The sequence below is a fragment of the Typopeltis vanoorti genome, chromosome 16, assembly GCF_054136105.1.
Source record: "Typopeltis vanoorti isolate ZY-2024b chromosome 16, IOZ_Tvanoo_1.0, whole genome shotgun sequence".
NCBI classification, from domain to species: Eukaryota; Metazoa; Arthropoda; class Arachnida; order Uropygi; family Thelyphonidae; genus Typopeltis; species Typopeltis vanoorti.
In genome coordinates, this window is record NC_143564.1 from 60,035,132 (window position 1) to 60,049,913 (window position 14,782).

At 33.7% G+C, this 14,782-nt stretch overlaps 1 protein-coding gene across 1 annotated transcript in view; it reads left to right on the forward strand.

Moving 5' to 3' along the window:
• Positions 1-3,262: 3,262 nt before the first annotated feature.
• The window catches only part of LOC150098055 (U3 small nucleolar RNA-interacting protein 2-like), a 190,013-nt gene continuing 178,493 nt past the window's right edge, over positions 3,263-14,782 (forward strand). The window contains exons 1-2 of the mRNA XM_090406409.1: positions 3,263-3,463; positions 9,247-9,341. Of these exons, the coding sequence (XP_090262535.1) occupies positions 3,398-3,463; positions 9,247-9,341 (161 nt within the window). The 5' untranslated portion in view covers positions 3,263-3,397. The remainder of the gene's footprint in view (positions 3,464-9,246; positions 9,342-14,782) is intronic.

Below are 14,782 nucleotides of genomic sequence, written 5' to 3' on the forward strand. Positions count from 1 at the left end.
GTCAGTTTGCGCCTGCAAGTATTGAAAGTCTAGGTGACCCCACACGTAGTGCAAGTCAAGGCAACTCATGGTAAAGGTGGATAAGCTCTGATCACTATTCTTACTATTTACCCTTAATGCAAAGCACATCTCCTGGAGGAGATGTATGATGCTATGTATTAAAGGTAAGGGGGACACTACCCAGATCGGTTTCGACCTTTATTGAGGTCTCATCAGTGGGAGCCAGTCTAGAAACACCAAGATTTTAGTAATACAGAGCTTATAAGTATTTTACTGGAACAATTTTCCATGAGGTGTTTTAACCTTATTAAATAAAAATCTCAGGGTGAGAGATAGATGTCGAAAGTATTTTAGCTTGGGTATAAAAATACCAATCTATTTTAAACCTGGCAAGAAGAAGCGGCAGTTTAACGTAAGTACTGTATTGAGAAGCAGTATTGTTCACTTGTCACATTTTATCATAAATTCTTATATTCTTAGGGATAGTCACCAAACAGGAGTTTATGGATATTGTAATCACATGATATCCTTGATACATTGTACTAATAAGAAGAAGGCGATGTGATCCATAAGAAGATGTTGATGTGGACTATATATATATATATATATATATATATATATATATAATTTAAATTTAACTGACTAGCACCCGAGAAAGTATAACAAAAAAAACTTTATTAAATCACTAGTAGTTTCATCGGTGTTCCTACTTCTTCAGGTGAGTAAGAAATAACATAAGACTTATAAAAATAACAAAGTAAAAAACATGGACTTTCCAGTTTAATAAAGAGAAGCAGAATAGTAACAGTCATATTTGAATAGGTGACCGCGTGCTACTGTTGGCATGAGTTGAATGTGTGTGTGACAGCTAATTTTAAAGCGCCAGTATTGGATAACTGCGCTATGGGAATAAGACAAATTGTAGTTGAGATTGTTGTTCGAGTGTAAAGGGTCCAGAACTAATTCTTTTGATTCTATAATTCGTCTTTCAAATTCATCCTTCCATATATATATATTGGTTGTGCGGTCCCAATCAACTTGTTGTGGCCGTTCTTCGAGGTTAGAGTTTGAGGAGAAGAGAACATCACTGGAAATGGAGCTCGATCGTGTTCTACTGTAGGAGAGATCACGTCTATGTTCCTCAAGACGAAGTGAAATAGATTTATCTGTCTGGCCAAAATAACGTCGACCACAGTCGCACATAACTTTATAAACACCAGGAAAATGCAGTTGGTTGTGTTTTGGTTTTGGTCGACTCAGAAAAGTACGAAGTTTTGGCTGACTAGTATAGTCGGTCTTTATGCTGAATTTCTTCATAATCCTAGATAGTTTTGGGGTAAGTGAGCTGATAAATGGTAACTGTATATGAGTGATAGGGTTGGATTCATCTTCTTGTCGAAGTTGTTGGCGTGGTCTCAAACGTTTAGTGATGTTACGAGATGAATATTCATTATTTAAGATGGTGTTTTTCAGTAAGTTAAGCCCTGTTTGAAGGTCTTCTTCTGTGGAAGTGAGACGTATTGCTCGATGGGCAAGGGTTGAGATGATTCCCAGTTTCTGAGGAGGGAAGTGATGAGAAGAGCCATTCAAATGTCTATCAGTGTGAGTGGCTTTTCGAAAAATTGAAAATTTAAGACAGTCAATTAATCTACTGATCTTTAGATCCAAGAAGGGGAGAACGCCGTTAATCCCTAGTTCTGATGTGAATTTAATGTTCTAATGTTGATTATTTAAATGGTTTAGGAAGTTTTGAAGTTCCTCTAAACCATGTTCCCAGATATGGAAGACGTAATCAATGTTGCATAACCACAGTTAGGTTTTAAAGTAGCTATAGAAATAGCTCTCTCTTCAAAATCTAAAAAAATGTTAGGTAAGACTGGAGATAGAGGGCTGCCCATAGCTATCCCGCTTGTTTGTTCATATATTTTATCTTCAGAGCAGAAATAGCCGTAATTGATGCAGTGAGCAAATATTTTTTAGAAACCTTGTCCCTAAGAAGAGTCAGAGCTTCATCTGTAGATACATTCGTAAAAAGAGACACGATGTCAAAACTCACCATTCTGTCAGAGTCTATGAGATTCAAAGTTTTTATTTTTGAGATGAAATCTTCACAGTTTTTGATGAAGGAGGAGGAATTGCCAACTAGATGTTTTAAAGAAGCTGCAAGATATTTAGACAGATTGTACGTAGGTTAGTCAATACCTTCCACAATAGGTCTTAAAGGAGTGTCAGCCTTGTGGATCTTAGGCAGGCCGTACAAACGAGGAATGAAGGGATGAAAAGAGCAGAGAGATAGTCTTGTGTGTCTAGGAAATTTAAATCTCATAGACTCTGACAGAATGGTGAGTTTTGAAATCGTGTCTCTTTATATATATTAGGGTTACAAGTAATTTTATAAGCTTGGTTATTTAACTCCTAATCCCAAGTATGCAAACAATTAAGTTTGCACCTGAAACATAGTTCAAGTCTAAAGATGGTACAACACCAGGGCAACTCATTGTAAAGGTGGGTAAAGCTCTGATCACTATTCTTAGCATTTTCCCATAATGTAAAGTAGATCTCACTAAAAGATGTATACCGCAATATATTATGGGTGAGATCACTACCCAGACTTGTTTCAACCTTTGTTAAGGTCTCCTCAGTGAGTAGCTAGACCCTAAATATACAGTATCACCAAGTTAAAAAATTTATTGCATCTATTTCTCCTCCAGAGATTCTTATTAAAAATAAAAACACCTTGTAGCAACTTCTATAGGAAAAGTTGATAAGGCTCTGTATTACTAAACCTTGGTATATGGTCTAGCTACTCACTGAGGAGACCTCAAAAAAGGTTGAAACCGGTTTGGGTAGTGACCCCAACCCATAATATATTGCAGTATACATCTTTTAGTGAGATCTACTTTACATTATGGGAAAATACTAAGAATAGTGATCAGAGCTTTACCCACCTTTACAATGAGTTGCCCTGGTGTTGTACTATCTATCTTTTAACTTGAACTATGTTTCAGGCTCAAACTTAATTGTTCGCATACTTGGGATTAAGAGTTAAATAACCAAGCTTATAAAATTACTTGGAAACCTTAATATACAGTATCCCCAAACCTACTTGTTTTTATGATTTCATCGAATCGCCTATTTATTTGAATTTTGTTCTGCTTCAACAATTTTGGAGTCGCTAGGCGGCGATCGACAATTTTGTTTATGTCAAACCACGTGTATTTTGTGTTTTAATGCTGTAGATATTACATTGTAGTTCATTAACTGTCATAAATTCAATTCGATTAGACAATTTCAGGAATATCAGATTAAGTAACAACTAGAATACGTCAGATAGAATTGTAGAGGTTAATTTGTTGTTTTAGATTTTATAAATTAAATTAAATTTTAATTTGCGGACATGTCAGCTATATCACTGAGAAGTAAACGGAAACGACAGTCAGGCAAGAAGAAGCGGCAGTTTAACGTAAGTACTGTATTGAGAAGCCGTATTGTTCACTTATCACATTTTATCATAAGTTCTTATATTCTTAGTGATAGTCATCAAACAAGAGTGTATAGATATTGTAACCACATGATATCTTTGATACATTGTACTAATAAGAAGAAGGCGATGTGATCCATAAGAAGATGTTGATGTGGAATTTTATGAGAATAAGAGAGAGAGAAGTTATGAAATATATACACTTCAAACCAGGAACGTTATGAGGACTATATAAAAAACTAAGAGTATGAAAAGAAATTGGCTGTATAGGTTAAAGGCAACTCAAAGAATTTTATCCTTATGCTAACAAATAACTTTACTGAATGCAGGTCGTACCCTTGTATTAGAAGCAGTTGCAATATTTCAAATGATGAGTGCTCACTTTGCCATGATTTATCATCCTAGTGTATGTGACATTGGTGCACAGCACTAATACTACAAAGGATGTTCGGAAAAGTTGGTACAATCATGTAACTTACACATTATTTTACATATTACCCATGAAGTTTTAAACACTTGTTATAATGTTGCTGCATCACTTCCAATCCTCTGAGAAATGTCTCCATTGTTGCATAGACCAGTCATTTTTGTTCTAGGTGTTTATCAGAAATTTTCAGCCCCCCCCCTTGTACATTGGTTGAAGAAAATAGAGGTGTGAGAAGGAGGTTCTAAAGCTGTTACATAACCTGGATAAGATTTGGACAATAGAAATGGATAGAATATCAGCACATGTGCTAATGGAATGTTGTAATAGGTTTCATGGTATAATAAGAACACAGGTGGTTAAGAAATGGTTTAGCTTTAAGTTAATAAATAGTTATTTTCTTAACCATCTGTGTTCTTATTATACCGTAAAACTTATTACAACATGTCCGATGAACACATAAGCCTATCCACGTGTGCTAATGGAATGTTTAAGAGAAGTGGTTAGGCCCTTTCTATAATTTGAGACATCTCAGGATGGACCCCACTGGAATGGAAAAATCGGAAAGCATGTATGATAACCCTGTTGTCAAGGATGGTGTAAGGAATAATGTGTTGAACTAGTTACCTGTCAGTATTTCTGGAGTGATTGTGAAAATTTTGGAAACATTAATAAGCACTTGCATGCTGCTGTTATACTGCATTTACAGGTGATTTGAATAGGCTGGAAGTGTGGACAAATGATAATGGCTGTCGATTCAATATTATTAAATTTAAAGTTGTGCACTTTGGCATTATGAGATGTTCGGTGGCATATTATATTGGTGAAATTGTGTTTGTAGTAACTGATGAGGCTAGAGAGTTTAGAGTTATGGTGGAGTAATTTGAGGTTCAAGGGGTCACATAACAAAAATTGCAAATACAGTTTAGAGGATAATTGTGATATTGAAAAGAAGATTGTCAGGATATGGAAGTCATTTTGATTTTTAAAAGACCTTGATACAACTGCACTTGGACTACTGTGCATAGATTTCATCTCATGAGTCCAAAGGGATAAAGAAGGTGTGGAAAGGCTGCAAAGAAGAGTTAAAAGATGATATTGGGATTATGGAATGTAGATTGAGAGTATGTCGACTGCAAACACTGGTAGATAGGAGAAAGAGGGGCAGTATCATAGATTTCTATAAAGATTTGACAGGGTGTTATAGAATATTGGTTGATAAAATTTTTCATTATAGGGAAGATGGGAAGAAGAACACAAGGGGGAGTTAAGTTTGTATTCTATTAAGAAAGGATGAGAGTTAGATTTTTCTCTGAAGAACTGAGTGAACTTCTTTTAACTCATCTAGTGGAAATGAGTTTAGAAGAAGGTATGACAGCTGGTGTCATGTATGGCCTTTCTTACTGAGTCCTTGATTGTCTGGAGGTCTAATAATAATATAGATACTGAATATCTCATATAATCATGAGTAATAATAACATGGAGACATTATTGCTATTTTGTTGTTATTAGTCTTATTGTTTATTTATTATCCTATATATATATATATATATATCATTATTTACTGAACTAGTGCAGAAACCATTATATCCAACAGACACCATAGCTCACGAGCCTCTCCATGTTTTAACTGCTTTAGGAATAAAGCTGGGTTCCCCGTAATATAGCAGCAGGTATTAAGTATTTTGAACAGTTAATATGAGATTTGCTACTCTGCAGTTATCACGTGTACACCTGTCTTTCCATGTCTCTTTTTTGTGTAACACTTATATAGGAATATTTAGGACTTTAAAAGTTGTAAAAATTCAGATCAGGATGCTGTGGCCTCTAAACTGTAACTTAAAAGGCCTCCTGTACTGAGTAAATTTTAGGTTATCTATATTGAGGCACAAGCCCCTAAGCTTCTGTAGCATGTATGTAAATCTGGTTCTGAGTTTGAGTTTAATAATTTGATGAAAAAAATATGTTATCCATTTAAATGTAGTAGAAGTCTGTTAAAAATAGAAATCATAATGAATAAAAATATCTTTATAATATCAAAAACAGTAATTACACTGCCACTTTTCAGTTCCACTTGAGACAATTCATCACCTTTTCAGTTTACCTCCAACCCATTTGACCAAATAAGCTACAGTGATAAAACAAGACTCACGTTCTGACCTACATTTTTTTCCAATTTTTTATTTTGCCTTCCTGATTATGTTCACCAATAGAAGCTATTATAGTATTTAAAACAAATATTTGATTATCTTTATTCAGTGAGAAACTTGTACATCCACTTCCTTGTTAATAAATGCATCTAGGATATGAGAATACAAGAACTTCAGCTCTCTGATAACCAAGAAATCAACAAAACTATGTCATGTATGTGTTGTGTGAATAATGTCACTGGAAGAGGCATGAATCACTATACCACAGAGATAAGAAAACATAAAAAAGATAAAAGTATTTATTAGATAATTTAATAAAGATAAAAAAATTTTTTCATTGCCAACAGAAACCATGCAGCATATAGTACAAAAACACACAATAATAATAAAACCAATATCATAACAAAATAGGCAACAATAATAATATAAGGTAAATATGCAGAAGTAAATATCACCCATACACTGCACTTAAATTAAAAAGATGACAACTGTACTGTCATCTTTTTAATTTAAGTTTAAAAAATGTACAGCAAACATTTCAAACAGTAAAATGTTAAGAAAATTCTTAGTGGAAACATAACACAGACAGAGAAATATTGAAAACTTCTAACTGAAGAAATATTGACACCACCAGCAATCCTAACAAACATTAGCAGAAGAACTTCATGTTGGAAGTTGTGGAGTATAGAGCTAGGAAAGGGTAAAAACTCATTTTAATGCAGTTAATATTTCTTCCAATATTTCATCGCAGTCACTGAGACATCTTCAGGGAGTAGAATTAACACACACACAGAGAGAGAGAGCTAAATAAAACACGATGATGACTCTCAAGTCCATGGGCATTTGTAGGTGACCTAGGATGTAAACTGGGACCTCTACAGTTATTGTTTTCCAAATTTTTGGAAGTTTAATACATCCCATTTTGCTTAAGTTAGGTTGACTTGTGAGTGCTGCTGCAGATTCCAAAAATAGTACTGAATTTACTATTTTTTCAGATGTGCCTTAGACGTCGGTGATGGTGTTTTTGAAATCCTTCTGAAGGGAAGGATCTCTTTTCCTTTGCCATCAATTATGGTTATTTTTCTTGGAAGAACAAAATTTACAAACAGATAGAGGGAACCGCTATGGATTTTCCGATTTTCCCCTTTCACGTAGAGAGCACACCACCTAGATAGGAAATTAGATTCGCCCATGTATTTCATTTAGTATTGGGTTGTCTTTATGTGTGTGTTAAAAGTGTTAATTGTATCCCTAAAGATGTCTCAGTGACTGAGATGAAATATTGGAAGCATTAAAGTTATTTTTTAACCATTTCCTAGGAGAAGAAAAAGCCTAATTGGACACCATTTGAGGCATGGAGGACTGATTACAGAAATAATGGAGGGGACTGTAGAAGGAAAGAGGCCACGAGGCAGACCAAGAATTTCATATATAAATAACATAATGATGCTAATTGGTGCTAAGAGTTATGAAGAGATAAAAAGGAAGTCACAAGACAGGATGTTGTGATGTGCTGCTATATTTACCAATTTTTGGATTGATGCACCAAAGAAGAAGTGCTCTATACTCCATTAAACTTCCAATATGAAGTTCTTCTGCTAATGTTTGCTAGCATTGTGTTGTGTTGTCTTTGTGTGTGTGTGTGTGTGTTACAAGTGTTAATTGTTCTCCCTGAAGATGTCTCAGTGACTGAGATGAAATATTGGAAGCATGAAAATTAATTTTTAATCCTTTCCTAGTGCCGCCTGTACTTCAATAAACCTCCAGCATGATGTCCTCCCAGCACTTGAGCCTTGACACATGGATAGCAGAAGATGATGGTGGAAGTAAACAACAAAAAGTGAAGAAGGAAAAAAAATCACCAATCTCATCACCATTGATAGTGATGGGATTTGTGGTACATCTTTACTGGTAAAAACACTGAGAAGAGCAAGAAAAACCACAATTTACAAAATGTAGTGTAAGAATCTTGGGTTATGTGAATATCAAAAAAGATAATGTTTTTTACTGTTATTTGCATATAATTTACTACTTGAATTTACAACAGAAAAATAAAATTACAGTGATAGCAAAATAAAAATAACAGCTATAAAACACAAATACAGAAGCATATGTAATAAGAAAAAATGACCACAGGCACTGTTATCAACATCCTACAATACACTTCCTTCCATGTGTAGCCATCAAAAGCATCCCAGACATTTAAAAGTCAATTAAATGAACATACCACTCTTTCAGAAACAAAAACACTTGTAGCAGTACCAAAAAAGTCACTACCAGAAATGCAGATACCAAAAACTACAAACACCTCTGCTTCCCTTGAAAAGCTAACCTGACTTGAATTGTCACCGAAACTAAGATATCAACCCCTTCAGAAAAAAAAAAAAAACACCCATAGCACAATGCTTTCCAAAAAATATGAAAAAACAAAAAAGAGACAGAACTGTTTCTTTGTTCTCTCTCTGCACTCTTTTAATCCTATTTCGTTCGGCAGCGAAAGCTCGTCTGAAGTTGTTGATCCGATTGACACTGAACTTGAAGGTGTTTACAAGTGGAGTTCACAAACAACTTTCATATATATATCCTTATAAGGAGCTATCATACAAAGTTTCTGGTGGCAAGGTTGCCTTTGTTCATTACATTCTAGAAATTTCCTTCTTAGAGCAGTAAGCACTGTCAATTTCCATAGGATTATTTACATTGACATTTAGCTTTAACTATATACAGACATACAAAGTTATTTTTGTAACAATCTTATAGGACTTGACCTCTGTAAAAATCGATGTAAACTTCTTTGGCATTTTCAAGCTACATCAAATTTTTACTTATATATATTATTTTTTCCTTTCATAATTTGGTTCTTAATGTTTCTGTATGAGCTGCTTTATGTCCAAACTTTAGCCCAGTTTAGGAATATCTTAAAGTATATGATTTTCTTTAAAAAAAAACAAAAAAAGGTGCCTTTCTTTTCATTTGGATAAGAGACTCCTTTTAATTTTTATGTCTTAAACTCTTCTTTTTAATTATTATTCTCCTAACTATTAGGAGAATAATAATTTCTTAAGAAACAGTGGGTCCTTATAGTAGATTAGAATTTAAATGCTGTATTATATAAAGTTCTAACTAAATAAATGGATGAAAAGGTTTTAACACACAGACACACGTTTATATTTGTTTATTATTTTTTAAAGATTGTTAATCAGAGAGAAGAAAAAAACATAAAGCAGAAATCCCTGGCTGAAGATAATATAGATTCAGATGATCTACCAAGTGATGATGATGCTGAGTAAGAATTTTTAAATTTCTAAACAACATTTAAGTATTTCTCATAGATGTACCACTAGATAGTCGGGAAGGATTTGTCAGAAAATTGAGACATAAGCAGAAGAATTCTTCATAACATATTAATACCAGAATCACTTACATTTAATATCATTTAATATTTTTATTTGTAAAATTTTTGGCTTAGTTTCATAGCCATTGTCAATACAGTTATAGTAAAACTCTAAAAAGAATAATTTAATTGAAAGCACATGATATTATGTGCACATATAGGCTGCTGGAGAATAACTCAATCTGCATTATTAGATAAATAAATTACAATAAATTAATTTAGTTAATTATTTTTAAACATAAGCAAAATTTAATTACAGTTAAGGAACACATGAATGGTGAGTATTAGTTAATATAATGATGATGATTGATTCTCTTCCATCAAGATGTTGAGTACTTCATCTCAACTCTTCTAAGATCTTGAAGGCTGTTGATCTTAGCAGCTTTCTTAATATTAGTGATCCAGTTTATCCTTGGTCTGCCCCTTGTCTGTTTGGTGGTTTTCCATCCCTGTAGGACAATGTAAGGTAATCTTTGTTGATTCATTCTGTTTACATGCCCATACCATTTTAATCTCTTTTTATTTAGTTTGAACTAAATTACAAAAACTAATATTAGTTTTTGTAATTTAGTCTTTTTCTCAGTTCATTTAGTTTGGTTTATTTTTCATAAGCATTTGGATTCAAACACATGTAATTTTATTTCTTCATTTTTCTTTGTTATCCAGCTTTTAGATCTGTAGAGGACCACAGACAATACCATTGAGTTGTATATTTTTAGTTTCAACTGTTTACTGATTTTATTTAGCTTTCCTATTACAAACCAACCTAAACTTATTCTATGATTTATTATTTTCATAGTTAACATGACTTTCCAGAATTGTAGGCAATCACTTGTTCAGGTGTTGTGAATGTGTGCTTCACAGCATTCCTTGTAGAGTCTTTCCAGAAGAAAGTAACTTTTGTTTAACATTTTGCTTTCATTCCACTGAATCCTGTGTTTTGTAGATAAAGTGTGGCTTGCTAAACTGGATTTGTTGGGTTCTTTAAGAGAAATGTATTCTTGATATTCTTCAAGATGAATTTGTGCAGATCGATCAGCTTATCCATAATAACAAAAAGCCACAAGAGCAGGGGGGTTCTGTAAACTGCAGGATAAGATAGAGGAGGATATTTGTCTTTTGGTGAGATATAGAATGTATTAAGTTGTTTGCAAATTGGGTGGAAAGCAACTTGTGCATTAATCTGTTGAAGTAATCTTGTTTTTTTTTTTCCCTGAAAGTTCCTTAACATATGGAATACAAATTCTGGTAATTTCTTCTTGAGGAGGGTTAGGATGATGGCCATAATTGTTGATTATTTTTTTGATAATTTTTTCATTAGCACCATTAGCAATAAAGGTAGTTTGATAATAAACAGTTCTTTGTTTAGAAGAGAATCTGTAAAACAAATTTTATGAGCTCTGTCAACTAAGGATTTGATTATGCCATATTTCTGAAAAGGGTGATGATGAAAGTTACAATCAATATATTTACCAGCATGAGGTTAGTTTTCTGTATACTGAGAACTGTAAATTACCATATGGTTGATGTAGAATGAGATCATCCAGAAATGGAAGACAATTTTTGTCTTGTAGTTCCAGGGTAAATTTGATTCTTAGGTTTATAGAATTAATATTTTCAAGAAATTCATGAAGATCTGACAAGGAGGAATTCCATACAGCAAACACATGATCAACGAAACTGTATACCAAACCGATGCTTCGGGTGAAAAAATGTCCAGAATATGTTTGAAATGTTCCTTATAGTAATTGGCTGGAGTTGGGGAAAGGGGAGATCCCCATAGCTGTTCCCTCTATCTGTTTTTACAGTTTGTTCTGGCATCTAAAGTATTCTCCATTAATGACAAAGTTGAATAATTTTACAATATCAGGGGGAAAGTCTTTGTGAAGGCAATTCAGTCGTATCTCAGAAGGATATTTATAAAGAGTGAGATTACATCAAAACTTACTAGAAGATCTGTGGGTTGCAAGGATAATCTTGAAATTTTATTCTTAAAATCGATTGATTTTTTTATGAAGGAAGCAGAATTTCCAGTAAATGTAGAAAGAAGATTAAATAAGTATTTTGAGACTTTATACATAGGACATATTCTGTTTATTCTTTTTTTATTTTTTACATATTCTATTATTATTTATTTATTTATTTATTCTATTATTCATAGTCTATTATTTACATATTCTGAACTACTAAGGTAGTGTATGAAGATAATATCCCAAACCCTCCAGGGAGGATATTCTCAGATATCCCTTGACTGAAAACCAGGAGCAATCTCTTGAAAATAGTAACATGGAATGTCAGAACACTCTACGAGGCAGGCAAATTAGATAACCTACTCCAGGAATTAGAAGTGATGAAGGCCGATATTGCAGGTATCAGTGAAGTTGAGGTGGACAGATACAGGCATAATAAGAAGAAAAAATCACACTATAATCTACTTTGGCAGTGACTTACACCTTAATGGAGTAGCGCTTGTCCTAAGTAATAGAATTGCAAAATCTCTACAGGGATATTGGCCCATAAATGACAGAATCATAACAGCCAAATAACTGCACAACCATTCAATCAGTATATTATCCAAGCATATGCACCAACCCAAGATCATCCAGATGAAGAGTTGGAACAATTTTATGAAGACATCCAAACTGCAATCTCCAGTGCTAAGTCAGATGATGTTATCATACTGATGGGTGACCTAAATGCAAAAGTGGGCTCAGAAAAAATCTCATTTTGCATGGGAAACCAAAGGCTTGGAATCAGAAATGAAAGAGGTGAAGTTAATTCAATTCTGTGAAACCAATGACTTAATAATTGCCAACACACTGTTTAAACATCCTCCCAGAAGACTATATACCTGGACAAGCCCTGGGGACATCTATAGAAACCAAATTGACTATATAATAATAAGCAAAAGATTCCTAAATGCAATAACACAAACAAAAACATATCCTGGAGCCGACATAGGATCAGACCACAACCCAGTGATTGCAAAAATCAAAATAAAACTTAAGATACCAAGCCAACCATTCATAATAGAAACTTATAATTCAGACTCACTTAATAACCAAGAAGTTAAAGACTGCTTTATAAAAGAATTCACAAAATCCCTTAACAAGTCTGACACCACAACTCACACAGAAAATAGAATGCCAGTTTGAAATTAACATGAACTGACAAACATTCAAGAATGGCATCAATGAAGCAGCCAAAAATACATTCCCACAATTAAAAAGGAAAAGGAATAAACCTTGGATGAATGAAAAAATACTGACATTGATGGAACAAAGAAAAAAGTTAAAGAACAAACCTGAATATAAAAGCATGAATAAAGAAATAAAAAAAGAATGCAGGAAAGCCAAAGAGGAATGGATTAAATATAAATGTATAGATATAGAAAACCTTGATAGAAAACACAGAAGCAGAGAAATTCATGAAAAGATCAGAGAAATGACAAGCAGGACAAATACAGCAAACCATGCAAGTGTCATTAGAGACTCAAGAGACCATATTCTAATGGATAAAAAAAGAAATCATGGAAAGATGGATTGAATACACAAGGAAATTATATGAACAACAAAGAAATGATATTCCTGAACAGACTGATTTAGGACCATCCATTTTACTCTGTGAAGTTGAAAATGCCATCAGAAAACTAAAACCACATAAAGCTGCAGGAATAGATAACATCTTGGCAGAATGGTTGAGGGCTTTCGATGAAGGAGGACTGAAATTACTAACAAAATTATGCAATAAAATATATGAGACTGGATTTCTACCCAAAGATATTAATCACTCAATTTTCGTTCCAATTCCCAAAAAACAAAAGCTACAAGATGTGAAGAGTTCAGGACAATCAGCCTCATCAGTCAAGTATCAAAAGTCTTCCTATACGTTATTCTTGAAAGAAATAAAAGAAAAATAAGCATAGAAATAAATGATACACAAAGTGGCTTCGAGGAAAATGTAGGTACAAGAGAAGGTTTTTTCAACGTCAGAACCATCATAGAAAGATATCTAGAAAAACAAAAAGATGTGTACCTCTGCTTCATAGATTACAAAAAGGCATTCGACAATGTCCAACATGAACAATTAATTGAAATCCTTTCAAAAATAGGCATGGATGGAAAAGACATTGGGCTATTAACTAATCTTTACTGGGAACTGACTGCATCTTTGAGAATAAATAGAGAGACCTCAGAAGAATTCCCAGTTCAGAAAGGTGTGAGACAAGGCTGTGTCTTTTCTCCGATTCTCTTTAACCTATACACGGAAGAAATATTTAATAAAATCAGTAACCTCAAAGGAATCACTGTAGGGGGCAGAAATATTAATAACCTACGATATGCAGATGACACGGTTCTTCTAGCTGAAAACAAATGTGACCTCAAAACTCTTATAGATGAAACCTTCAAGTATAGTGAACAGTATGGCCTCAGTTTCAACTTTAAAAAGACAAAAATCATGATAATTTCAAGAGAAAAGAAAATACCAAAAATATGCATCGATATAAAAGGAAATAAATTAGAACAGGTGCAAAAATACATATACCTCAGACACTTGATCACAGAGAATGGCAGGACAGAAGATGAAAGTAGAAAAAGGATTGAAATCGCAAGGTCAACTTTCAACAGTATGAAATACTGTTGAAAGTTGACCATAACTGCCTACAAAGGACACTTCTCGAAGGAACTGTTGAGGGAAAGAGGAAGACAAAGACTGGAGTGAATGAAAAATATAGAAGACTGGACCTATCTCTCATATGAGGAATGCAGCAGAGAGGTGCAGAATAGGACATGGTGGTGACACATGGTAGTCAATCTCCTGGAGGGAGAAGACACCTGACAGGACATAGGACATCCTATACAGTTCACAATTGGTATTAACAACACATCTTTATGCAATTTCGGAAGGCCATTTAGTCTAGGAGCAAAAGCATGATAAAGTTTTTGCCTTTTTACTGTTTCTTCATCCCAAGAATGAACTTCATCCAAGAAGCTGTTAAGTTTATTGATTTGTGATTGAGTAAGGTCTCTATCAATGCTTCTGTATGTAGAATGATCTCAAAGTAGAAGACCAAGTTTTCTAAAATAATTATTCTTATCATGAAGTACAAAATTCTTGTAATTCATGATAAGAAATTACCAGAATTATTTCATATATTAAGGGACTTTAAGAAAAAATAGCAAGATTACTTCAACAGATATATAACACACAAGTTGCTTTCCGTCTAATTTGCAAACAAGCAATATGTTCCTTATCTCACCAAAAGGCAAATGTCCTCCTCTGTCTTATCCTGGAGTTTACAGAATCCCCTGTTCTTGTGGCTTTTGTTATTG